Genomic DNA, 24,216 nt, shown 5'->3' on the forward strand with positions numbered 1-24,216 from the left:
TGAGTTATGGAGTTGGAGCTTAGTTTGAAAACCAGTTCTGCCATTTCCTAATGGGTGCCCTGGGGTAAATGATTTGACCTCTCTGAACATTAATTTCTGCCTCCGCAAGATGATGATAATAGAACCGACCTCATAGGCTTGTGACGATGCAAGGCAGTAATGTATGTAAACCACTTAGCCCAGCGTCTGGCAGAATGGAAGTGCTCACTCACCCGTGTCTGCCACTACCATGGGTGTGCTTATTGCTGTCAACGTAGTTCTGACATGGGCGTGGTGAGGCTTCAGCATCTTTCCTGGGTATAGCTTTCTCTTTCTGGGTAGAGTTTGAGCAAAGCATAAGCAGATCTTTCTGGCCTAAAGTAGCTCTAGAGTCAGATCTGGATTTGGTTCCCTGCTCTGCATCTTACAGGCTGTGGGACCTTGGATAAGTTATTTAACTTCCCTACCCCTTAGTTTCTTCATCTGTAAAATGCAGGCAGGTATACTGCCTACCCCCAAGGTTTTTGTGAATAAGATAATGAACGTGAAGAGCTTAGTGCTGCGTCTGACATCCAGAAGGCACTCGGTAAATGGGGGCTGTGGTATTGATGGTGAAAGTAACAGCTGAACTAATAGTGAAGAATGATTACCACCACTACTACTGCCTTCCTTGGGATGGAGAGTTGAATGTGTTTAAGCTCGTACGGTTTTTGCATACCTAACCTAAGTGTTAGGAGAGACAGCAATTGCTATTCCTGAAGGGACAGCAAAAGAATTGTCGCCAGGCTTCTCAGACAGTGGTAGGGAATTTAAAACTGAGTTGTTTTCAGAGGCATGATTGAAATTGATTCAGCAGAGCATAATTCTCAGCAGAACAGTTCTATTTATTTATGCCAGTCCCCTTCCACCCAAGAACATAGGGGGAAAATGTAATTCTAAACTGACCCTGTACTTCTAAGGCTCAACTGCAGTTGGTCACCCACAACATGTTGCTCACAAACTTCATCGGGAGCACCTGGGTACAAAGACGTCAAGGCTCTGATCTTCTTTGCCAACGTTGTCTTCACTCGCAAACGGATGCCGCCTAACTGTTCTTGAGCCTCTCGGTGGGGATAAGATTCATTTTATGGCTCGAATGTCGATGTACAGGCACAATGGGAGTTCTCAGGGATATTATGTTAGAGTAGGTGGAGTTGTAGGGGGACTGTAGAGGTACTAACAAACAGAAATTGAAAAACTGAATAATCCTAATGGTTCTGTAGATGAACCCATTTACTAAAGGAGGGATATGAGATGTTTCTTTTGACTTCCCTTCATTTTCCTCTTTAGCACTCTGTTAAAAGTCTAAAAAAAGAAAGAAAATAGGTAGTCACTGCAAGCAAAGCTAAGCACCAGGCTTCCTGTCCATCCAGGTGAGGAGGGTGTTAGCTACTTTCCAAGGTCCCCAGTGTCTTCTCTCTTTTTTGCCCTTGGTTCTGAGGTTATAGAAATGAAAAATGGATTTCAATTTTGGACAGAGATTTAAAGGTAGATTCTGACATCTAGAAAGACACTTCCTCCACTCTTCTGCCAGATTCCATCCACTCACCTCTCATCCTCCTTCCCAGAGCAGTACCTCTCTCCTCCTCAATGTTCCTATCTAGGGCCCTCTGTGTAGGTGTAACAACCCAAGGCTCTGGGGTAGCCTGAAGGGCCAGATCCTTTGGAGAGCAGAAGTGACATTATAATATTGACAGTTTATTGTCATGGAGACTGGGGCCAAGGAACACTGAGATGGAGAAGACATTAACAACAATGGGCCTTTAAGTCATCACAGATTTTTTTAGTGCCTTTAGTATATTGGGAGAAATCATATATGATTATTAAAAAAATTTCCAGTAATAACAAAAATCCAAAGAAAGTTACCTTGGCTCTTCTCAAAATCACCTAGAATCTTACCCCTAGAGAAAACCACTGCTTGTGTTCGGTGATTCCCCTCCAGATGTTCTATGCATGTGTACACATCATGCTATATGTGCTGTGCTCTCAATTGCCATTTTCTCTAACAAAACTTTGGGTTGTGGAAAACTTTCCATGTCAGTAAATATAAGTCAACATTAGCCCTTTTAAGGTCTGCATAGTATTCCATTGTGTGGGTGCACCATAATTGATTTAGCCATTCACTATTGTTAGGCATTTAGCTTGTTTCCAACTTTTAGCTGTTATACACAATGCTATGATTGAGCAACCATGAGCATCCTTTTTGTGTACTTGTGTAATTATCTTTGGCTTCAGTTCAAGACATGAGATGATTGGCTCATAGGGTTTCCACAGTTTTAAAGTTCTCGATATATATCTATTGAGAGAGAGAGGGAGAGTAGGAGGGAGACATACAACCAAACTACTCTCCCTAAAGGTTGTACCAATTTGTACTTCCACCACTGGAAATCATAACCTTTAAGATAACCTTATAGCCATCCAAACAAAGATCTTGGGGCATCATACTGGACGGCCAGAGGGTGATCCCCAAGCACTTCATCTACATATCTTTCTTCTGACCACCAACCATAGTATGAGAAAAGAGTTTTGGACTCAAAATACGAATACTGTTTTATAAATTGTGAGGAAAAGCCTTTATATCTTTTCTTCTCTGACTAACCACTGATCCAGGATTACCTTCAAAAAGCTTTCTCAGCATATGGAGCTGGGGGCTCTGATTGTAGCCAGGCTCAGTGGTGTTACAAGCTCCATTTCCCCCATAACATTCATCCTCCTCCTTGGGTTCGTCTAAAGCAAATGTTACTGATGTGTTCTTTTTAGGTCTTGTTATACCTTCTTTCTGTACAGCAGGAAGATGAAGGAAAAAAAAGTCAGTTGGTGCCCGAGAGCTCAGGGATTGGTCCCTGGGGCAATAACATTTAGTGAGCCACTTACCTGTAGGATTGGCTTTAGAGGCCTAGGTTCCATTGAGTGTTGTCCTAGGTGCTGTCTTTTTTCTTCGGACTTTCCCATCCTGGTAGTGAAGCTGGGGAAGATAGAAAGGACAAAGCCATAGTGAAAACAGATGCAAGCTCCTTAATCAAATCCAGCTGTCCCCCCATCCCTGCCATATGTCTTTGGAACAATTAAAGGGACAACAGAACAAGAGGACATTTAGTCCCTTTATTCCTCAAAACCTTGATCACCCCGTTTTCTTTATTTTTCTTCTTCTTTTCTATATTCCTGTTCCCTCCCATCTTTCCTTATCATTGGGATGATCAGAGAACAGGAAGCGGAGAATGTGGGGCACCTCCAGGGTATTTAGCCATAGAATATTGCCAATAAGCTCCTTAAGGGGCTCGTGCTCCTTTTCTCCTCTCTGTGACAAACCAGGGAATTGAAACCCTGTTTTGGAGACAATGTAATACTGATGACTTAACTTATCCCACTGACGTGACCACTCAAATTGTGCCGAGGGGAGGGTGTACCTAACAATGTTGGTATGTTTGTGGTCACTGCCCTCGCCCCATTTGGGCCAACTGATCTTGAGAGACTTGCTCAGCACCGCACAGAATCCATGCCCCTCCCAGAACTCACTGCTTAGGTTGAAGACTGACTTTTGCATCTATTCTTTTTTTTTTTTTTTTGCGGTACGCGGGCCTCTCACTGTTGTGGCCTCTCCCATTGCAGAGCACAGGCTCGGGATGCGCAGGCTCAGCGGCCATGGCTCACGGGCCTAGCCGCTCCGAGGCACGTGGGATCTTCCCGGACCGGGACACGAACCCGTGTCCCCTGCATCAGCAGGCGGACTCTCAACCACTGTGCCACCAGGGAAGCCCTTTTTCATCTATTCTTATCAGTACACCTAATAGAGACAGCTTGGTACCTGTCTGATGAGCATATTTCCCCAAAGCCTCTGGTGCTCTTGGGGGCTGGGATGCTCGATGGGAGTGGCTGTTGGTGAGCACACAGCTCTTCATATTTATCCCCAATGGCAGATAACAGCCAGCGCAGGCCTCCAATTATAGGCTCATGGTTCCTTCTCTGGCGGTTTTTGATGGCTGAACAGGGCTCCTGTGACAAAAAGAGAAGGCTCCAGCCCAGCAACCTGGGACCCCTGGGGCTCACAGTCCCAGTCACCCTCAGCCAAAGAGCACAGGTGCACATAAGCTCTGCTGTGCCTAGAGAGGCTCTTAAGACTTCCTAGGAGATTCTCAGCATTCACTCCTGAGAAGGTATATGAAAGGTACAAAAGCTAAGATCCTTTAATCAAGTGTAATGTCTTGGATGTGTGATCTCGGACAGGTCACTCAGAGTCTCTGAGCCTTAACTTTCTTAACCATAAAATGAAGCTATTGAAACTTCCAACTTTAAAGAGCTATTTTGCAGGCCTAATGAGAAAACAGATGTGAAAGTGTTGTAAGAGTGTGATATTTATTATCACTGTTGAGTCAGAAATCATCACTGTAGTTGTTGCCTGGCAAAGAGAGGCTCTGCCTAAGACCCGGCATAGGAGGCTGATTATGGGCCAAGGGAGGCATCGGCCTTGCTTGAGAGGACAAGGGAGGGGAGGGCTAGACACTTACCACTCGGCACAGGGACTGGTTCTTGTTTGTTAGCCTTTCCAGCAGCAGATATTCAGTAATATCACGAAGTAGCAAGGCGTCCTTCTTGTCTTGCTTGTTGGCCAGGCTAAAGCCGGGCATTGGAGAGAGGGAGGGAAGAAGAGAGGATGAGTAAAACTGAGATAGAGGCCAAGGGAAAGAAAAGAAGGGAAAGAGGGGGACAACCAATTCTGGTACAGCTGCTACATATCCAGGGACTAGCTTTTAAGCCATACCCAGTGCGACGAGCCCGACATTTTTCTAGCCAACTCTCAGTGGAGGAAAGAATAGCACAAGTAATTTGAATCCGAGATAATCCCCAGGCCTCATTTCTCACTTCCTCTACACTGCACCATCAAACTTTAATTAGAATTGCTAACTGGGATACGAATGAATTTGGCGCTTCTACATCCTCCCCCAAACTCTGTCCACGCTTGGGTTGGTGGTCCTAACGGGGAACAAAAAAGGCTAAAACGGAGTGGGGGAGGGGTGAGGATTGACTGGCCACCTGAATCATCACCCTGGGGTAAGAGTTAGTTACATAACTCTCGGGCAGTTTACCAGGGGAGGAGGCCATTGGCACTGAATATACAAAATAGGGGTTTTCTGCCATCATCTCAGGGTCAAAGACCGAAGCCAGAAAAAAGAAGCAAATTTAGGAAGGCAGTCTTCAGGAAGAGTCGAGGGATGGGTTGGGGCGGGGGGTGCAGTGGAAGATCCAGATATTACTCTCCATTTCCCTCTGATGCTTGCCTTCAAAATTACCTTTGCACAGTTAGGTAACAGGTTCCCCCATGGCAGTGCCTGGTAGAAAGTGGCTCTTGAAAACAGCCCCCAGAGGACTGGGCCACTCCCCCTCAGCCAAAGAGGAGAGGAAGTCTAACTGGATGTGACACAGGGACCACTTAACCCTTCCTCTGTCTACTTCTTCTAAAGGCACAAAATGGGAAGGGGAAATTGGACACAAAGGCAGACTCTTACAATAGGATGGGTTTCCCGGCCACTCTTTCATCAGACAGCAGGTGTGGTAAGATGACCTTCACTTCCTGCATGCGGCTTAAGTCACTGGAATCCAGGACAAAAACAAGTCCATGTGCCTGCGCGTAGTAGCTTGGCCAGATTTCTCGGCCATTCCTGTCTCCATTCAGATCATAGACGGAAACTTCATAATCATCCAGGAGGAGTGTGGTCAGTTCAGGTTTCATACTACCGCCCGTCCTACTGGGGAGTACTATACATGGGGGAAGAGAGGAGAAGCAACAACAAAATGGGGCTATAGTTAGATGAATTTGTTAAACGATGATCTGAACTTTGACTAGAGCCTGCCCTGAGGAATCCTACGAATGTATCCTGCCATCTGGCTCATGCTCGCCAATCCATCCTCCTAAACCGCACTTTGCTCATGCTACCCTCTCCTGGCTCAGTAACCTTCCGTGAGTACCCACTGCTCCGAAGGTAGAATACAGACTCCTTTGCCTCCTAACCTGCCAGATCCATCTCTTCCCTGACTGGTGTCCAGGGTCCCTGGTACCCAGTCTCTTCCTCCCTATGCTTCTTGATTCATGTGCCTCTCTACCCCCCACTCCACATGATTGTCATGCTCTTTCTTGCCCTGGGCCTTCACAAGATGCTATTCCTGCTGGTTAGAACACTCTTCCACTACTCTCTGCTTGGTTAACACCTATTTTGTTTTTTAAATATCAATTTAGATCTTGTTCCTTCTAGAAAGTTTTCTCTAACTCACACCACCATCCCCCACTTTCTTCTGGGCTTACCACCATCACAGCACATATTACAGTGTTATAAATTCTATGATTTATTTATCTGGGTTATAAACTGCAACAGGATAGGAATCCCTTCAGTTTTACTTACTGTTATATACATAATGCCAAGCACAGAGGTTGGCACACAGGTGCTCAATAAATATTTGTTGAATGAATTTGATGAGTGAATGAATGAATGAACAGGACGCTCTTCTCTCGCATCCTTTCTTCAAGGCCCAGCTCAAGTACCACTTACTTTAGGAAGCTTCTCTGACCAGTCCAGCTCTCACTTCTCTCTCTTTTTGAACACGTGACCTGTTAAACTGGCCCTTCACCTCATTCTGTGCATGTCCTGTCTCCCCAGCTAAAATCTAAGCTCTGTGAGGGAGGGGCTCTGCATTCCCTTATGCACAGTAGGTGTTCAGTAAATGTTTATGGTGCCTGTTACTGTGGATGAGTGTATGAAGTCCTCTTCCTCCTATCTCCTCCGAGAAACCATGCCAAACTCAGATACCTTTGCCCTTTCAAGGCTATGGCCAGACCATACAATCCCACAGGGCATTCCACCCCTCACTCAGCCCCCAGAGAAATGTGGTTCAGCATGACAGTCCATAGACACATTCCAGTCTGTTGAACTGACCGTTCTGGCCCAGCTCTCTGCCCATATTAGTAGCAAAATGATTTTATAGATTCTCTACACTCATACCTGGGAGTTCTAAGACCAGAATCAGTAGCTTCTTATTTATAGTTTCAAATCTACCTGGAACATTTTCCATAGGATTGCCAGAATAAGTCGTTTAACTGACAAGTTAATAGGATGCTTTCAGATCTTTGGAAATGTATGATTATACACACATTTACATGTATACATGTCTCTCTATATGTGTGTATATGTACATATTATTACATTTTAATGTCATCTCATAATGTCCTCTTCTGTTTTTATGTTAGTCAATGATTTATTTTTAATTATAGCTTTCACAGAACATATAATTTTCAGTCACAGCTTTGATATGTTATTTGTTATGTCTGTATTAGACTACTTAAAAATAATAAGTGAAGAGGTTAAAACTCTAAAGGTAATTTTAAAATCTTGTTTTCAGTATCAGTGCAAGCTTTATCTTTCCCCATTTTTTTTCTTTTTACTTGAAACCTTACCATTTCTTCAATAATTCAATGTACTGTTGGCAAACTCTAGATGCCACCAGAAGTTGTCCCCTGAAAATTTACATTTCTCTTATTTCCTCTATTAATTTATAAACACTCTGAGGACAGGTACTGAGATGAATCCATTTCTATATCCCTAGCAGAGTGTTGCATAAAGCATAGTTTGGGGACTGTCTGCTTTAGAGTTACATGTGGGTGATTGTTAAGCCCTACCCTGTACCAAATGAATCAGAATCTCTAGGCTTGGGACCCAAGCATCTGTATGTTTAGCAAACTCCTACATTTAACAAAATCCCCAGGTGATTCTTCTGCACCTTACATTTTGAGACCCACTGCCTTAAAGAGCAGTAAAATTCATGCCTGTTGTGTCTCAGCATCATCTGGTGCGCTTGTTAAGATTTTGATTCCCTGGGCCTTCTCCAGGCCAAAATATCTGAACCTTCAGGTCCCAGATCAGTTGGTGTGAAAGCTCTTCAGGTGATTCTGATTTTTGGCTCTCAGTACTGATTATGCTTCAGGATCACCTGTGGAGCTTTTAAAACCTATGACATTAGGCCTCATTCTCTGAGAGTTTGATGCCATAGATCTGGGGCGGGGCTCAGGCAGCATTTTCTTTTAAAGCTCCCCAGATGATTGAAATGTATAGCCGGGTTTGAGAGAAACTGCTTTAAACGCCCTCATTTAGGGCACCTGCTTGTGCTCATGCTTGGGTTTCTTGCCCCATATGACCATGCCAGACAAAATAGTTATAGTGAATGATGTTGTTAATGATAATGGCTTATGTCCCCAAATATTTTATAGCTGGTGTCTTCAGAGATTCACACAAGTTACTACTTGTAGATTGGAACTTCCTCCCTAGGCTGTTACCTGTTTTTGGCAATCATAAACATTTGCAGGAGCTGGTGGGGGGGCAAGCTATTGCATTTTGGGTACAGAGGAACCTACTAGATTGACTCTGGCAGTCCTGCATGGACAGAGGTGGCCTGAGATGTTCTTTAGAATGTGACATCAGTGGCACTTTGCTTCTTAGCCATTAAAAACTTCTCCGTGAATGAAGTCACAACCATAAACCTATTGGTTTATCAATCAGCCCCAAGTTATTCACCAAGCACAAGGCAAGTTATACAGTAACAAATTAAATAGACTCCAGGCTCTGTCCTCCAGGAATTAGAATGGAAAGCAGATGCTATTCTCATAGGCAAAATAGCATAGGGCTAATTACAGATGAGTGCTTCCCAAAGCTGATTGGCCAATTGAAAGGCCTGGGGAGTTCTTAAAACATAGATTCCCGGGCCCCACCCAGACTGGATGGGAATCTAGGGGTGGGGCTGAGTTGGGCTCTAAAAATTATCCCCACTTTTATCAGTAATTTTGTGATTTACCCTGGCTCCTTGATTTTCTTGGTGCTGCTTACCTTTTTACCATTTCTGCCAATCAGAGAATTGGGAGAGGCAGTCAAGTCTGCTGCCCATAAGGTGGGATACCAGGCTGAACCATTGGCTAAAATGTGCTTGGGGCTGCCACTCTGAGGGTGGGGGGAGGGGAAGAGAGGGAAAAGTTGGAATGAGGCAACATGTAGCCTGAGGAGAATGGTGGAATGAGGGAGAACATTCATTCCACAAGTGAATGAGTACCTACCTGAACGTACTAAAAGTACAGAGACTGAAGATACAGAGCTGAAAAAAATCCATTATTTTTCCTCAAGGGCTCACAGTGTAGGGGATGGACTTGCAGTTGTGCAATGAGGTTGTGATAAGTGCATGATCGAGGGAGGCACAGAATAGAGTAGAAGCTGAAGAAGGAGGCGCTGGGCATTAGGGATGGCTTTCCTGAGGTCAAGCTTAGGCTGTGTCTTGAGGCATTTGATTAAGCAGGTAGATGATGGAGGGGATGAAATGCTAGGTAGCAGGAGAGCATGTACGGAAAGCGTGGGCATGTGAACTAGAATGGTATAGTGGCAGATGAATGGCAAGTCATTTGTTTTGGCTCCATCAAGGGGCCTATGTGCAGAGCATGGGAAATGAAGCTGGAAAAATCAGGGACCAAATCATGGAGGGCCTTCCTTGTGTGCAGCTGAGGAACTTAAGTTTTATTTTGATGACAACAGGGAGGCATTGAGTGGTTTCATGCAGGGTTGGGTCATGATCAGATGTTTGCATTAAGTCCTTCGGGCAGCTGTGTGGACTGAATACTGGGGAGACAGCTACAGACGGCAAGATCAGCCAGCAGGCTGTTGCTGTATTTCAACGAAATTGATGCTGGCTTCAAGTAGGCCAGAGGCAGAGGAGTCAAGTTAGCCCTTTCCTCTACTTTGTAGATTGTTGCCAGCCTATATAAAACAACCACCTCATCATAACCCTTCTTTTATTTAATAAAAATCAGTGGAGGGCATCCTGTGCCAACCACTGTGCTGGGCTCTTTGGCTAGCAGTTAGCTGTGTCTTCACAACCGGAAAAGTAGCTCCCTGAAATTCTGTGTAACGGCTTCTTGAAATGTCAAGGTATTAAACTGGAGATTTGGTATTAAACTTGCACGTCTCTGAACTGACACCATTTCTCAAGCTCCAACCCTCTATATGAACTGTCACAAAGAGTTTCACGTTATTGAACTTCTTCATCATCCCCCACTTGTCTGTCTTATCTAGACCAAATTCCACTTTAATTGAGCTCTGAAACTAGACACTTTCAAACATGCTATCCTTCCTAATCGACTGTGGTGCTTTACATAGTCTGAGTTCATTCATACTGACATTATGAGAAGACCTTCAATTAGGATATCTTATAAAGGGAGCAGGTGACAGGCATTACATAAACAGGCTGATAACACCCAAGGAGAGCAGAGAGAGAGAGAGAGAGAGAGAGGAGAGAGAGAGAGTGTGTGTGTGTGTGTGTGTGTGTGTGGAAGTGTTTACCTTAAAAGAGGAAACTCAAGGGTCATGAAGTAAGGCTAGGAAGGAATGATTGTTTCATTGGTCGCTGGGACCCATGGGAGACCTAAACCAGGATCTAATACTCTCAATTCCTTACGTCTCTGGAATGCCTTCACAAGAACAGTTTTGCCTGAGTTGTCCAGTCCAATGATAATGATGGTCACATTCCTAGAAATGGAAAATGAGCCAAAGCTTTAAAAGTACTGTTAGTTCTTAGGCTAAAGAAAGAATTATACTCTTCCTTGGTGTTTGGGGCTCTGCCTGCAGTGGTCCCAATGCAGTCATAAAAGGCACAGCCAGGTGGTAGAAGGTGGTGTGGGGACCCCTCCCCAAAGCCTCCAAGGATGCTTTTCTTCCCTGATTCACTTGCCTTATAGAATTGGCCATCCTCCCCAACCCTGCCCTTAATCTTGTAGACACTACTTAGTCACTTCCCCTAATAATATATATCATAAAGATTTGTTCTTTGAGGGACTGTGGGCAGGTACATTGGAGGAAATGGTGGAACAGGTCTAGAGAAATAATTACAGTATTACCTTCGTGTCTCTTCAGTTGCGTTTACACGAGGCCAGCAGGAGGTCAGTATCCGGAACATGATTCAGCTTAGTTCTTTAATATTAAGGGAAACAAGTAAACAAGAAATCAGCCCCATTATTAACTCTGAACCTAAATCAGCTTATGAGTACACAGGTACTGATAAACAGGAAGCCTGGGACTGTCAGAAGTCCATTACTTCATTCTATCCAACCTTGTCTATGTCATAGAGGGAGGGACTGGTTATCGTCAACTCTAGTGGCAAAATGGGGTGATTTCTTATTAAAGCAACCCACATAGGCATGATGGCATCAGGTGTGACCTATCCCTTCAGCCATAGTTCATTCCTGTTATGAATATCTTCATGCAACCTTGGGGGTGCGGGTGGGGTGGAGAGATGCCTTGGAGAAGAACCAGCTTAGAGTTCAATTGGAAGACCTGTTCTAATGAACAACAGTTCATTGGGCTTGGTTCTCTTACTGCCTGTGCTTCCAAAATGTGGGTGTTGGTGACCCACTATCATAGATTTCATACAATTCCTAGTGCTATAAGGGATTTTAGAGATTATCTACTCTAACTGATTTCAAACATCAGTCCAGGTACCCTACTCTCAAAGATTCTCAGGGAGCAGCATAAGCTCCCCAGGTGATATCAAAGTACAGCCGTATTTGGAAGTGATTGCCTAAGTAGAAAGGGTAATTTACACAGTCACTTTACAGTTAATCCGTGTTTTAGCATGTATTAGTATTTCATTACTTTTTATGGCTGAATAATATTCCATTGTATGGATATACCACCTTTTGTTTATCCATTTATCAGTTGATGGACATTTGGATTGTATTTACTTTTTGACTCTTATGAATAATCCTGCTATATACATGTGTGTACAAGTTTTGTGAGGACATATGTTTTCAGTTCTCTTGGGTATATACCTAGGAGTGTAATTGCTCGGTCATATGATAACTCTATGTTTAACCTTTTTAGGAAGTGTCAGATTGTTTCTACATTTTACATTCCTACCAGCAAGGCAGGATGGTTCAAATTTCTCCACATCCTCACCAACTCTCACTGTATTTTTTATAGCCATACTAGTGGATGTGAAGTGGTATCTAATTGTGGTTTTGCTTTATATTTTCCTAATGACTAATTACGTTGGGGCCCAGAGCTGGGGGAAGCTCTGGTTGGGTTAACAAAGGACTTAGGCTGATACTCAGATGGGCTTTTCTTAGCTATCTGATGAGCACAGTGTATGTGCCAGCTTATCAATGAATAACTTAGCAGGGTTCTGCAGAGTCACCCACTGTTTTAGAGAATAGCCATCCCCAAATAGGGACTCACATTTCATAGCATGTTTTAGAGCATAGTTCATTCCCTAGAAAATTATTTGGATTCCCATAAGGACCTCCTGGAGAATAGCTCTGGCTTATGCCAGATGAAAGGGAAACCTTATATGTGGCCTGTGATCAAAACCAGCCTTACTCCAGCTTTGCTCATGAAACTGATAAGACCTGGAGCCTGAAACACCAGAGTCTGATTGTCTGGGTTCCATGATAGCCATCTCCCTTTGAGACAAGAAGTAGCAGCTTCATGTCTACTTCCTGATAATTAGCAGAGCTTCCTAACTTGATCTCAGGCAGTCTGTATTTGTTAGTACCACTAAAAAAGGTCAAACTGGCATCACACAAATTCTTCATTAAGAACATATCTTAAAGAAGGATCATGTACCACAATGTTCATTGCAGCTCTGTTTAGCCAGGACATGTAAGCAACCTAAGTGTCCATCGACAGATGAATGGATAAAGATGTGGCACATATATACAATGCAATATTAGCCATAAAAAGAAATGAAATTGAGTCATTTGTAGTGAGGTGGATGGACCTAGAGTCTGTCATACAGAGTGAAGTAAGTCAGAAAGAGAAAAACAAATACCGTATGCTGACACAAATATATGGAATCTTAAAAAAAAGTTTCTGAAGAACCTAGGGGCAGGACAGGAATAAAGATGCAGACATAGAGAATGGACTTGAGGACACGGGGAGGGGGAAGGGTAAGCTGGGACGAAGTGAGAGAGTGGCATGGACATATATACACTACCAAACGTAAAATAGATAGCTAGTGGGAAGCAGCCACATAGCACAGGGAGATCAGCTCGGTGCTTTGTGACCACCTAGAGCGGTGGGATAGGGAGGGTGGGAGGGAGATTCAAGAGGGAGGAGATATGGGGATATATGTATTTGTATAGCTGATTCACTTTGTTATAAAGCAGAAACTAACACACCATTGTAAAGCAATTATACTCCAATAAAGATGTAAAAAAAATAAAATTAAACCTACCATTTTCAGATTTCTTATCTACAGAATGGAGATAATGATACATTTTGCTTACCTTGGGGTGGTTAATTATGTATCTGATTAGAAGTTGGTTCTTTTTGGGTGAAAGAAATAGGATGGGTAGAGTAATAGGAAGGTGTATTGAGCTTTCTAGCCTTCTTGCCAGAGTAACACAGCTTAGTTGCCCCCTTATGAAGAGTAAGTCCACATCCTAACAGTGGCTGTCAAGGTTCTGGCATATCCATGGTAATCACTGCCTAGTTCATAGCAGCCAAACCCCCACATCTCCCTACCTTGTCTGATTAAAGCTAATTACTAAATGAACTTTTTTTTTTTGGCTGTGTTGGGTCTTCACTGCTCCGCGCAGTCTTTCTCTAGTTGTGGTGTGTGGGCTTCTCATTGCGGTGGCTTCTCTTGTTGCGGAGCACGGGCTGTTGGTGCGCGGACTTAAGTAGTTGTGGCTCACAGACTCTAGAGTGCAGGCTCAGTAGCTGGGGCACACGGGCTTAGTTGCTCTGTGGCATGTGGGATCTTCCCGGACCAGGGCTCGAACCCGTGTCCCCTGCATTGGCAGGCAGATTCTTAACCACTGTGCCACCAGGGAAGCCCACTAAATGAACTTCTGGTCATCATGGTTTTTTTAAGTTTACAAAGTATTTATATAGAACTTACTATGTGCCAGCACTCTTTTTAGCACTTTATACATATTAAACTCACTTAATCCTTATTATAACAAAAAATAGGGGCTATCATTCTTTTTAAGAGATGAGGGGGCTTCCCTGGTGGCGCAGTGGTTGAGAGTCCGCCTGCCGATGCAGGGGATGCGGGTTCGTGCCCCGGCCCGGGAGGATCCCACATGCCGCGGAGCGGCTGGGCCCGTGAGCCATGGCCGCTGGGCCTGCGCGTCCGGAGCCTGTGCCCCGCAACGGGAGAGGCCACAACAGTGAGAGGCCCGCATAGTGCAAAAAAAAAAAAAAAAAAAAAAGAGATGAGGTTCAGTATATTAATGCATATATGTGGAATCTAGAAAAATGGTACAGATGAACCAGTTTGCAAGGCAGAAATAGAGACACAGATGTAGAGAACAAACGTATTGACACCAAGAGGGGAAAGTGGGGTGGGGGTGGGATGAATTGGGAGATTGGAATTGATATATATACACTAATATGTATAAAATAGATAACTAATAAGAACCTGCTATATAAAAAATAAATTAAATTTTTTAAAAAAGAGAGAGGTGAGGTTCACAAAGAGGTTGAGTAATTTGCCCAAGTTTACCCAGCTAGTTAGTGGTAAAGCCCAGAATTCAAACCCAGGCAGTCTGGTTTCAGAGTCTGTGTATTAAGTTAAGGGACTCACAGGCTGTGTGAGTGAGATTTCAGAGACCAGAGAAACTGCCTCAGCTCTGGGCCTTTCCATCTTTTCTGGACAGACTATATTGTACTTCTTTTTTTTTTAAAGTCAACTTTAAAAAAACTTTATTTTTTAGAACAGTTTTAGATATACAGTTTTAGAAAAATTACAAAGATAGTACAGAGAGTTCCCATATACCCTGTACACATTTTCCCCTTTTATTAAGTGTTGACCTAAATCACATAGGCTGCTGGTTATTTCTCCAGCAAAAATGGGTTTATTCGGGATCAACAGAGAATTACAATTTGGGGTCTGCAACCATGACAAGCCAAACATAAGCACCCCTCACAGCAAGGAGGAGAAAAGGAAGTTGGGTGGGCTATACTAAACAAAAAGTCCATTCAAGGAATTGAGAGTTTGAAGTATAGTGGCTTTTCATTGGCTGAGTTGTGACAATCTCATTGGCTGAACTCTTGCCAGGCAAGAAAAGGAAGTCTTCCTGTTGGTCTCTGCTGTTGTCATAGGGTGTGAGACCTCCCCCTTCTAGCCTCTTGACTATTTTAATTGTGGTTTTTGTTTATTAATTTTTACATTTCCTCCTTTTGATCATGATCGTTCTCTGAAAGCATCACTGGTTAAGAGTCAGGTTTTCTGGTTTCAGTGGCTTTTTGTCCCTCAGTGCCAGAAGGGACCTTTCCTGGGTGTAGTGTCCCACAATGCAGGGAAAGTGCACATACTGGAAACTTATTGAGATCACATTTGAGTAACAAGGAAGGGCAGGAGGGACAGCTCTGAGGCACTTTTTATCTAAAGTCCATATATCATCAAGATCATAGACATTGGAGATCATATGACATGTTGTATCATCATCAAAGGATTGGCAGACAAACTTCTGACAAGCCTGTCCTAGATATCTTTGGAAAGTTGTCTCATCAGATGTTGTCTGCTTCAATTCTGGGAACTATTTACTTTCAGGTCACCAGATGATGTGCAGGTCCACTCAGGGTGCGGTGCTTTCTTTACATGTGTCATGTGAATCAAAGAGTCTGTTCCCTGGAGTTTGATGGCACAAGGGTTGGTTAGCAGTACCTGATAGGGGCCTTTACAGTGACGTTAAAGAGAGTCCTTCTGGAGGTGTCCTTTTTATAAATTTTTTTAATATTTATTTTATTTATTTTTGGCTGTGTTGGGTCTTTGTAGCTGCGTGCGGGCTTTCTCTAGTTGCGGTGAGCGGGGGCTACTCTTCATTGTGGTGCGCGGGCCTCTCATTGCAGTGGCTTCTCTTGTTGCAGAGCATGGGCTTTAGGCGTGCAGGCTTCAGTAGTTGCAGCACACGGGCTCAGTGGTTGTGGCTCACAGGCTTAGTTGCTCCACAGCATGTGGGATCTTCCCGGAACAGGGCTCGAACCCATGTCCCCTGCATTGGCAGGCAGATTCTTAACCACTGCGCCACCAGGGAAGTCCTGGAGGTGTCTTTTCCAGTACATGAAATCTCCAGGCTGCGAGGGTGCTTAAGGTCTTTGCCTCCTGAGAGCGCACTGTGAAAACATTGCTCTACTAAAACATGGTTATTTTTTAAATTTATTTATTTTTTGCGGTACGCGGGCCTCTCACTGCCGTGGCCTCTCCCACTGCGGAGCACAGGCTCCAGACGCGCAGGCTCAGCGGCCATGGCTCACGGGCCCAGCTGCTCTGCGGCATGTGGGATCCTCCCGGACCGGGGCACGAACCCGTATCCCCTGCACTGGCAGGCGGACTCTCAACCACTGCGCCACCAGGGAAGCCCAAACATGGTTATTTTTAATAGAAGCGATTAGGCCTTTGCAAAATTGGAGTATTTCTCATTTTGTCAGTTGTGGGGCAAAAGAGGTAGGAACCAAGTGCATTGAGTGACCTGTGACTATCTCAAAGGGTGAGCGTTTGAGTTCCAAAAGGGATGGATATAAGATTTAGAAGGATCAATGGCAGTGCTTTTGGCCAACGTATTTGGAGGGCCCATACAAATTTTGCCAATTGAGTTTTAATAATGCCGTTACTGCATTTGAATAAACCAGAGGATTGAAGGTGCTAAGTGCAGTGAAACTGTTGTAAAACTGGCCAAACAGCACAGACGTCAAAAATACCTGACCAGTAAAATGGGTCCCTTGATCATTATGAAGTTTGAGAGGATTTTCCCAGGTAGGTATAATATTTTCCAAAAGGACTTTAGCCACAGAAGAGGCAGTAGCCTCTCTGCAAGGGAAGGCTTCAGTCCAGTGTGAAAACATTCAGGCCATGACCAAAACGTATTTATTTACATCCCTGAGATGGAGGAAGTTGTATGAAATCCAATTGCTAGACCTTGAATGGTCTATAAGGCAGTTTAAAATACTTGGGAGCAGTAAGAATAGGCTTCCCTGGGTTGTACTTTGGACCAGTGGGACAAATGAGGTAGGCATTTTTTTCAGCTTTGTTAATGTTTCCCGACGAACATTGATTCATGAAAATTGTAATTTTGTCAGTAGACCAATGGTTTAATGCATATACAATGATTAGGAGTAGGAATATTAGAGTCTTCAGTAAGACTGAATTGTTATTTGATCTGAACCAAAGCTTTCGCTTTTTATCAAACCAAGAGTTGTTGAATTTCCAATCTTGTGTTTCCTTTTCTGAGGCCAATTATTGGGCTTCTCCAGCCAGTTTTTCTAAGTTATCATTTGGGGAAATATCCCTTGGGACCGTGACAGAAGTTTGACTGCTTTTGGTTCCTTTAAGTGCAGCATTCCGTGTGGAACTGTCAGCAAGGTAATTTCCCTTAGCTTCCAGGGAGTCAAGTTCAGAATTTTCTGGAATTTTAATAATAGCTTAAGTGGCAGGTAAAAGTATTACATTCAATAATTCCTGAACATAGGGGCCATTTAAAATTTTATTTCCACTGGAAGTTAGGAAGCCATGTTGCTTCCACAATATTCCAAAATCATGAGCTTTTCCAAAAGCATGTCTACTATCAGTATAAATATTGGCAGTTTTGTACTTGGCTGAAGTACAGCCCTGTTGGGCTGAAGTAGCCATAGGTAAAGATGCTGCCTCAACAACATAAAAAGGAGTTCTGATAGCATCCCCAGCACAATATTTACTATGATCACCTTTTAAAAAAGAACCATCAGCAAACCATGAGAAGTCAACATTACCCAAATGATTTTCCTGCAGATCATCACGAGGTATCGGGAGGTGATCCATAAGTGTTAAGCAGTTGTGAGGGACTTCGTTGATGATGGAGGAGAGAGGAGTCACAGGGTTAATGTTATTACAACCTAAAAGAGTTATGTGAGGAAGTTAACAAAAGGACTTCTTAGGAGTTGAGGTGGCTGAGAAATGTTGAGTGTGATGAGAATTCAGAAGGGCTTCTACCGCATGAGGTACAAAAATGGTTAAAAGGGATCCCACCACGATCTTTTTGATAGCCTTAACCAAAAAGGCAGTGGCAGTAATGGCTCTAAGGCAAGGTGTGGGGTGGGGGTGTCCCTGTGCCACAGGGTCCAGTTGCTGGCTATAATACCCTGTGGATCAATGGTGGTCCCCATGTTTTTGGGTGAGTACCCCAAAGGCATTACCTTCCTTTTCATACATAAACATGGAAAAGGGAATCTGATCATTGGATGCCCAAGGGTGTGTGGGTTCATCAAACTCTCCTTTAAGGCCTTAAAGGCTATTTTGTCTGGTTCTTCCCATAAAATTGTGTTGGGGTTGCTCTTTAGTAAAATATACAGAGATTTGGCTGTAAGAGAGAAATCTGGAATCCAGTTTCAGCAATATCCACCTAGCCCGAGAGAACCTTGTAGTTGGCGCTTAGTTTTGGATTTTCAGAAACTCAGGACATCATGAAGCCTTCTGGATCCAGGTATAGCCCTTTTTCTGGTATCAGATGCCCTAAATATCGAACCTGGGTTTGGGAAAACTGCAATTTTTTCCTTGGCAACCTTATGTCACTTTAAGGCTAAAAGCTTTAGCAAGTGGATGCTGTTTTCCTATGAGAAGGCTTGAGAAGGAGGGCAAAGAAGCAAATCATCCACATACTGCAACAAAGTAGAACCCCAAAGGAACTTTATACCATCCAGATCAGCCTTCAGGATTTGTGAGAAATAAGGACTCTCAGTAAAACCCTGAGGCATTACTGTGCAGGTGAATTGTTTCTCTTCCCAAATGAAGGCAAAAAGGTATTGGTTAGAATGCGCTGCATAAATCAATCATAGTAAAGAGTTTGCTTCTGTTGGAAACGGATGTTAGTAGCATATGAAAGTCCAGAATAACAGGGTGTTGAAGGATAACAGTCTTGTTTATTGCTCAGAGGTCCTGGACAAACTTCCACCCTCAGCCCTTAGGTTTTCTTTCTGGTAAAATCAGAGGACTACAGGGATTAGTACAAGGGATAATGAGGCCTTGAGCCTTGTTATCTTCTATTAAGGGCTTTTTACCTTGAACGCCTTCCTTACTTACAGGGTGCTGATTAATTCTGGGGAGAAGTTTGGGAGGTATTTGGATCTTGATGGGATGTACACTGTGAATTACCAATATCAGTTGGAGATTTTGCCCACAAGGAGGGTAGTAGCTGATCCAATAGGGACAAATGATCAATGTTTCCAGAATCAGCTGTAGTACCATCAGAGACAGAGCAAATAAAAGATGTCAAAGGGTCATTTAATTCACCTGATTGACTGCTTTGATGACTACTGTCAAACTGTAGAATTATTTCTTCCTTTTGGGAGAGAAAAATTCTGGCATGACGCTGTACTTCTCTAAGAAGACTCAGTGAAATAAATGGATAGGGGTGGAGGAACTAAGGAGAAAAGGGTGTGTATCTCTCAAAGGGCCTAAACAAAAGAGAATAGGTTCAGAGACAGGAACCTCTTGAGGTTCATTAGGGATCCCTACTATTTGAACTGTCTTAGTGCTCCAAGGTAGAAACCATTTTATTGTAGTGGGGTTGAGCATCAAGAGTGTGGCTCTGGTGTCAGGGCTGGAAAAGATTTATCCTTAATCTGGAGAAATGTTCTTCAAGATAATTAAGAGGGAGGGATTGGGAATAGCCCTTATAGTTCCTTTGAATCCTGTCATTGAGAATTGGGAGGATGTTGGATAGGCAAGTTAGAAGGCTGAAGGCACCTGAAGTGCTTAAATTGGTAACAATCTCTTTTCTGATATCCTGGCTCTTTGCAATAATAGCAGAAACTAGGAGGGTTTTGGTTTTGTTTAGGGGCCTCCATTTGCTGGAGTTGAAGATCAAGAATTTTAGCAGTTTTCCTTTTATGTGACTCATCTAGAGTGTAAGAGAGCTGGTTTGCCAGATTAACTAAATCTGGAATGGACAAAGTTTCCCATTCCATCCTGGTCCTTTTTACTAGAAGAGAAAAACCCTGGTTCAGCCCACTAATAAAAATAGAGTTGAAAGCTACCCAGGAAGAACAACATCTGAGGGAAGATTAGAAATTTCCTTAAACACATTCTGAAGTTGATCATAATAGTCATAAACAGGTTCATTAGGCTTTTGTGTGCAAGCCTGAATTTTGTTCCAATCAACAGGCTTTGGAAAAGCACTATGAATTGCTCTATAAAGTCACTTAGCGATTGCCTGAGCTTGACTGGTAAATAGGCTGGTCTCCCAGTTGTAATTCTAGAGACCTTTCAGGATGTCCCCAGTTGGTGATTTTCATCCAAAGCTGGGCCTGGCCTTCACTGACAAGCATATGAACTAGCTGATTTAAGTCAGAGTTGATAAGTCTGAATGACTATATTAAATTCCTCAGCATATCTGTAAGGATTTCAGTTCCTTTGGGAAAATCTTTGACTATAGCTTTGCAGTTCCACTTTAGTCCAGGGGATATAAAAAAATTAAGAGTTTAGTCTCTGGATCCTCACAAGGCTTAATTTTAGAGAGAGAGGTTCTGGTAAGTTCAGAGGAAATGGCAGTGGGGAGAGTTTCAGAGAGAAGGGCAAGTTTGGTGAGAGAATTAGTATGGGGGAACTGAGGGTTACAGAGGAGGGATAGGTGGCATAAAAGGGAAGAAGGAGGATGGCACTGGAGGCAGAGCCAGGGGAAAGGAATAAGATGACACTGGAGGCAGTATCTGTGATGCAGAAGCCAGGGAAGAGGAACATGAGGCTTTTGCAGCCATTCTATCTTTCTTTGTTTGCCTCAGAGGATCTTAAAATCTTATTTTGCAGAGATGCAATTTTAGGCTCCTGATAATGTTTGGAAGCCTCAAAATAATTGAAATAGGCATTCCATTCAGTTTTGGAAATTTTACAGGTGTGGTTGTCAATTTGGTCTTAAGAAAAGTAAGTTTGGAATTTCATAGTTCTCCATAATGACCATTCATGTTCTAAATTGCCTTTGGTTAGGTTGGTCCATTTACTTAGAAATGTACATGAGGAAGGAGTGCGGTTTTTTGTTGTTTTTTTTTTTTGCGGTACGCGGGCCTCTCACTGTTGTGGCTTCTCCCGTTGTGGAGCACAGGCTCTGGACGCGCAGGCTCAGTGGCCATGGCTCACGGGCCCAGCCGCTCCGCGGCATGTGGGAACCTTCTCAGACCGGGGCACGAACCCGTGTCCCCTGCATCGGCAGGCGGACTCTCAACCACTGTGCCACCAGGGAATTCCAGGACTGCAGTTTTTAAACGTAAAATCAGCCAGGGTCCCTGTAGGTAAGGGTGCCCTCAAGTATTTAGATAATTGGGATCCCATTTCTCAGAGGTTTTTCTTTAGAGTAAAATAGTAATTTTCAAACAGCCTAAACAGCTTAAACAGGCTCAAACAGCCTGCAGGACTACTACCAGCCAGTTCTAAGGGAACAATCTAATCTCAAAGGAGCCAGGCCAAAGACTGCTCGGAGCAGCCTAATCCTGAAGGAATCAGGCTGAAGGCTGAATAGCACAGTTCCAATGAAACAACTCCTGTTCCAAAAGAAATCAAGCTGAAGGCTACCACAGTTCCAGTTGGAATAGCCTGATTTCAAAAAAAAAAAAAAATAACAGGCCAAAGTGCCAAAGAAGTACTCACTGACAGAATAAGGCCTTAATCAGAAAGAATAAACCATTAAAATAGATCCCAAATTAAACCTGGAGAGCTTCAAAACACAAAGAGGGCAGGAGCTTGGATCCAGGAGAAAAACTTGCCCTTAAACCTCGGGGTCAGCAATAAAAAACCGTTCAGTGGGATTTTTAGTTACCATACCTGTCTGTGCACCAGCCTCAGAGTTGTTGGGGGTCTCCTCTGGATCCCTGTATGGGCCCGCAAAATGTTGACCTTAAACAAACGGACTGCCAGTTACTTCTCAGGTAAAAGTGGATTTACTCAGAGTCAGCAAAGAATTGTAATTTGGTGTCTGCAACTGTGGTGAGCCACAGGCAAGTCCCTCCGCCACAAGGAGGAGAGACCTCTTACTGACAGTTCGAAGAGGAAGTTGGGAAGGCTAGTAAGCAGAGAGTCCATTGGAGGAATTGAGAGTTTGAAGTATAGTGGCTTTTCATTGGCTGAGTTTTGGCAGTCTCTCATTGGCTGAGCTCTTGCCAGGCAAAAGGACTAAGGTTTTTTTCTGCCTGTTGGGGGCTGCTATTGTCGTAGGTTGTGAGAGCTCCCCCTTCTGGCTTCTTTTTTTTTTGTTTTGTTTTGCGGGGCCTCTCACTGCTGTGGCCTCTCCCGTTGCGGAGCACAGGCTCCAGACGCGCAGGCTCAGCGGCCACGGCTCACGGGCCTAACCGCTTCGCGGCATGTGGGATCTTCCCAGACCGGGGCACAAACCCGTGTCCCCTGCATCGGCAGACGGACTCTCAACCACTGCGCCACCAGGGAAGCCCCCCTTCTGGCTTCTTGACTCTATTTTATTTGAGGTTTCTGTTTGTTAATTTTTACAATACCTCACACTAGTATTTGTTAAAATTAAAGAACCAGTATCGATACATTATTATTAACTAAAGTATATACCTCATTCACATTTCCTTAGTGCATTCTCTTTTGCCTTCAGTGTTACAGACTCCACTTATTTCCAAAGTCAGTTGGGTCACCACACTTACCCTGCCTCCTTCAATGAAGTTGTTTCATACATTTGTAATACACATACTGTAATAAGTTAATTTTGTGTGTCAACTTGACTGGGCCATGGGGTGCCCAGATATTTGGCCAAACATTATTCTGGGTGTTTCTGTGAAGGTGTTTATGGGTGAGATTAACATTTAAATAGACTGAGTAAAGCAAATTGCTCTCCCTAATTTGACTTCATTCAACCAGTTGGAGGCAGGACTAAGAACAAAAAGGCTGACCCTCCCCCAAGTAAGAGAGGAAGGAGTCAGAAGTCTGACTGCCTTTGAGTTGGGACATTGACTTCTTTTCTGCCTTCAGACTCAAAGTGAAACAACCCAGGCTCTTCCTGGGTCTTGAGTCCGCTGGCCTTTGGACTGGAACTACAACCATCCACTCTTCTGGTTTTCAGGCCTTCGGACTCGTACTGGAACTAAACAGTCGGCTCTCCTGAATCTCTAGCTTGCCAATTCACCCTGCAGATTTTGGGACTTGCCAGACTATATAAATGCATGAGCCAGTACCTTATAATAAATCTACACACACACACACACCTCCTGTTGCTGGGATGTGAACAGCTACATGTTCTTGCATCAGGACCTCCTTCTATCCTACCCCTTCTCTCCTGCCTCCAGTTCTCTGCCTCAAATACTCTCCTCCCACCCTTCACTTTCATGGTTCGTTCTCATCTCTCAGTTCTCTCATCTTCCTGTCACCTCCTCAAAAGAAGCCTTTCCTGACCCAGGTTATTTCCATTTCCCTTTTCATCCCTGTTATTTTTATTTTAAACAACTTTTTAGTTAAAATAAAGATACAGAAAACTACACAAAACAAAACTTAGCTTAAAGAGTTACTATAAAGTGAACACCCTAGTAACCATCATCTTATTTAATCTACATGTTTATCCTCTATTCCTTTCTCTTTTCTTTTCAACATTACCATACCTTAAAATAGACTTTAAAAACCCACATCTATACAGTTTTAAGACACATAGATTCATGTATCCACAATCTATAGACAGAACAGTTCCATCACCCCAAAAAGCTCTCTGTTGCTATCCCTTTATAGTTTCACCTCTTCCCCAACCTCCCCCACCCCACTAACCTCTGGCAACTAATAATCTGTTTTCTATTATTATAGTTTTGTCATTTCGAGAATGTTATATATATGGAATCATACATTTATGATTAAAACTGGCTTTTTAACATCAGCTTCATGCCATTGAAATTCATCCAAATAGTTGTATATATAAATAGTCGGTTTCTCTTTATTGCTAAATAGTATTCCATGGTGTGGATGTACCACAGTGTATTTATTCTATCTTTTGAGGAACATTTGAATTATTTCTAATTGGGGCAGTTGTGAATGGAGCTAGAATAAACATTCATGTTCAGGATTTTTTTTTTTTTTTTTTTTTTTCCTGTACGTGGGCCTCTCACTGTCGTGGCCTCTCCCATTGCGGAGCACAGGCTCCAGACGCGCAGGCTCAGCAGCCATGGTGCACGGGCTCAGCCACTCCGCGGCATGTGGGATCCTCCTGGACTG

General features: G+C 43.5%; 2 protein-coding genes across 2 annotated transcripts in view; one reads left to right on the forward strand and one right to left on the reverse strand.

Annotated features, from left to right (window-relative positions):
• Positions 1-24,216, forward strand: part of TRMT2B (tRNA methyltransferase 2 homolog B) — a gene marked incomplete at its 5' end in the record, with an annotated part of 83,996 nt that overhangs the window by 48,826 nt on the left and 10,954 nt on the right. The window lies entirely within an intron of this gene.
• ARL13A (ADP ribosylation factor like GTPase 13A) lies at positions 884-11,177 on the reverse strand. Its single transcript, XM_067722859.1, has 8 exons — positions 10,937-11,177; positions 10,498-10,568; positions 5,523-5,772; positions 4,524-4,629; positions 3,824-4,011; positions 2,893-2,983; positions 2,635-2,797; positions 884-1,323 (listed from the first exon to the last, which is right to left on the reverse strand). Exons 1-8 carry the CDS (start codon positions 10,993-10,995, stop codon positions 1,316-1,318), a joined length of 936 nt encoding a protein of 311 aa, XP_067578960.1. The 5' UTR covers positions 10,996-11,177; the 3' UTR covers positions 884-1,315.

This window comes from Pseudorca crassidens, chromosome X, assembly GCF_039906515.1.
Source record: "Pseudorca crassidens isolate mPseCra1 chromosome X, mPseCra1.hap1, whole genome shotgun sequence".
Taxonomy (NCBI): domain Eukaryota; kingdom Metazoa; phylum Chordata; class Mammalia; order Artiodactyla; family Delphinidae; genus Pseudorca; species Pseudorca crassidens.

Bases quoted from the DNA above. Each gene is read 5' to 3' on its own strand.
- ARL13A (XM_067722859.1), bottom strand. From the start codon at position 10,995: ATGTTCCGGATACTGACCTCCTGCTGGCCTCGTGTAAACGCAACTGAA. The intron at 10,569-10,936 runs GTAATACTGTAA...TTCCATTTCTAG, and splicing joins GCAACTGAAGAGACACGAAG to GAATGTGACCATCATTATCA. The intron at 2,798-2,892 runs GTAAGTGGCTCA...CCTGCTGTACAG, and splicing joins CTCTAAAGCCAATCCTACAG to AAAGAAGGTATAACAAGACC.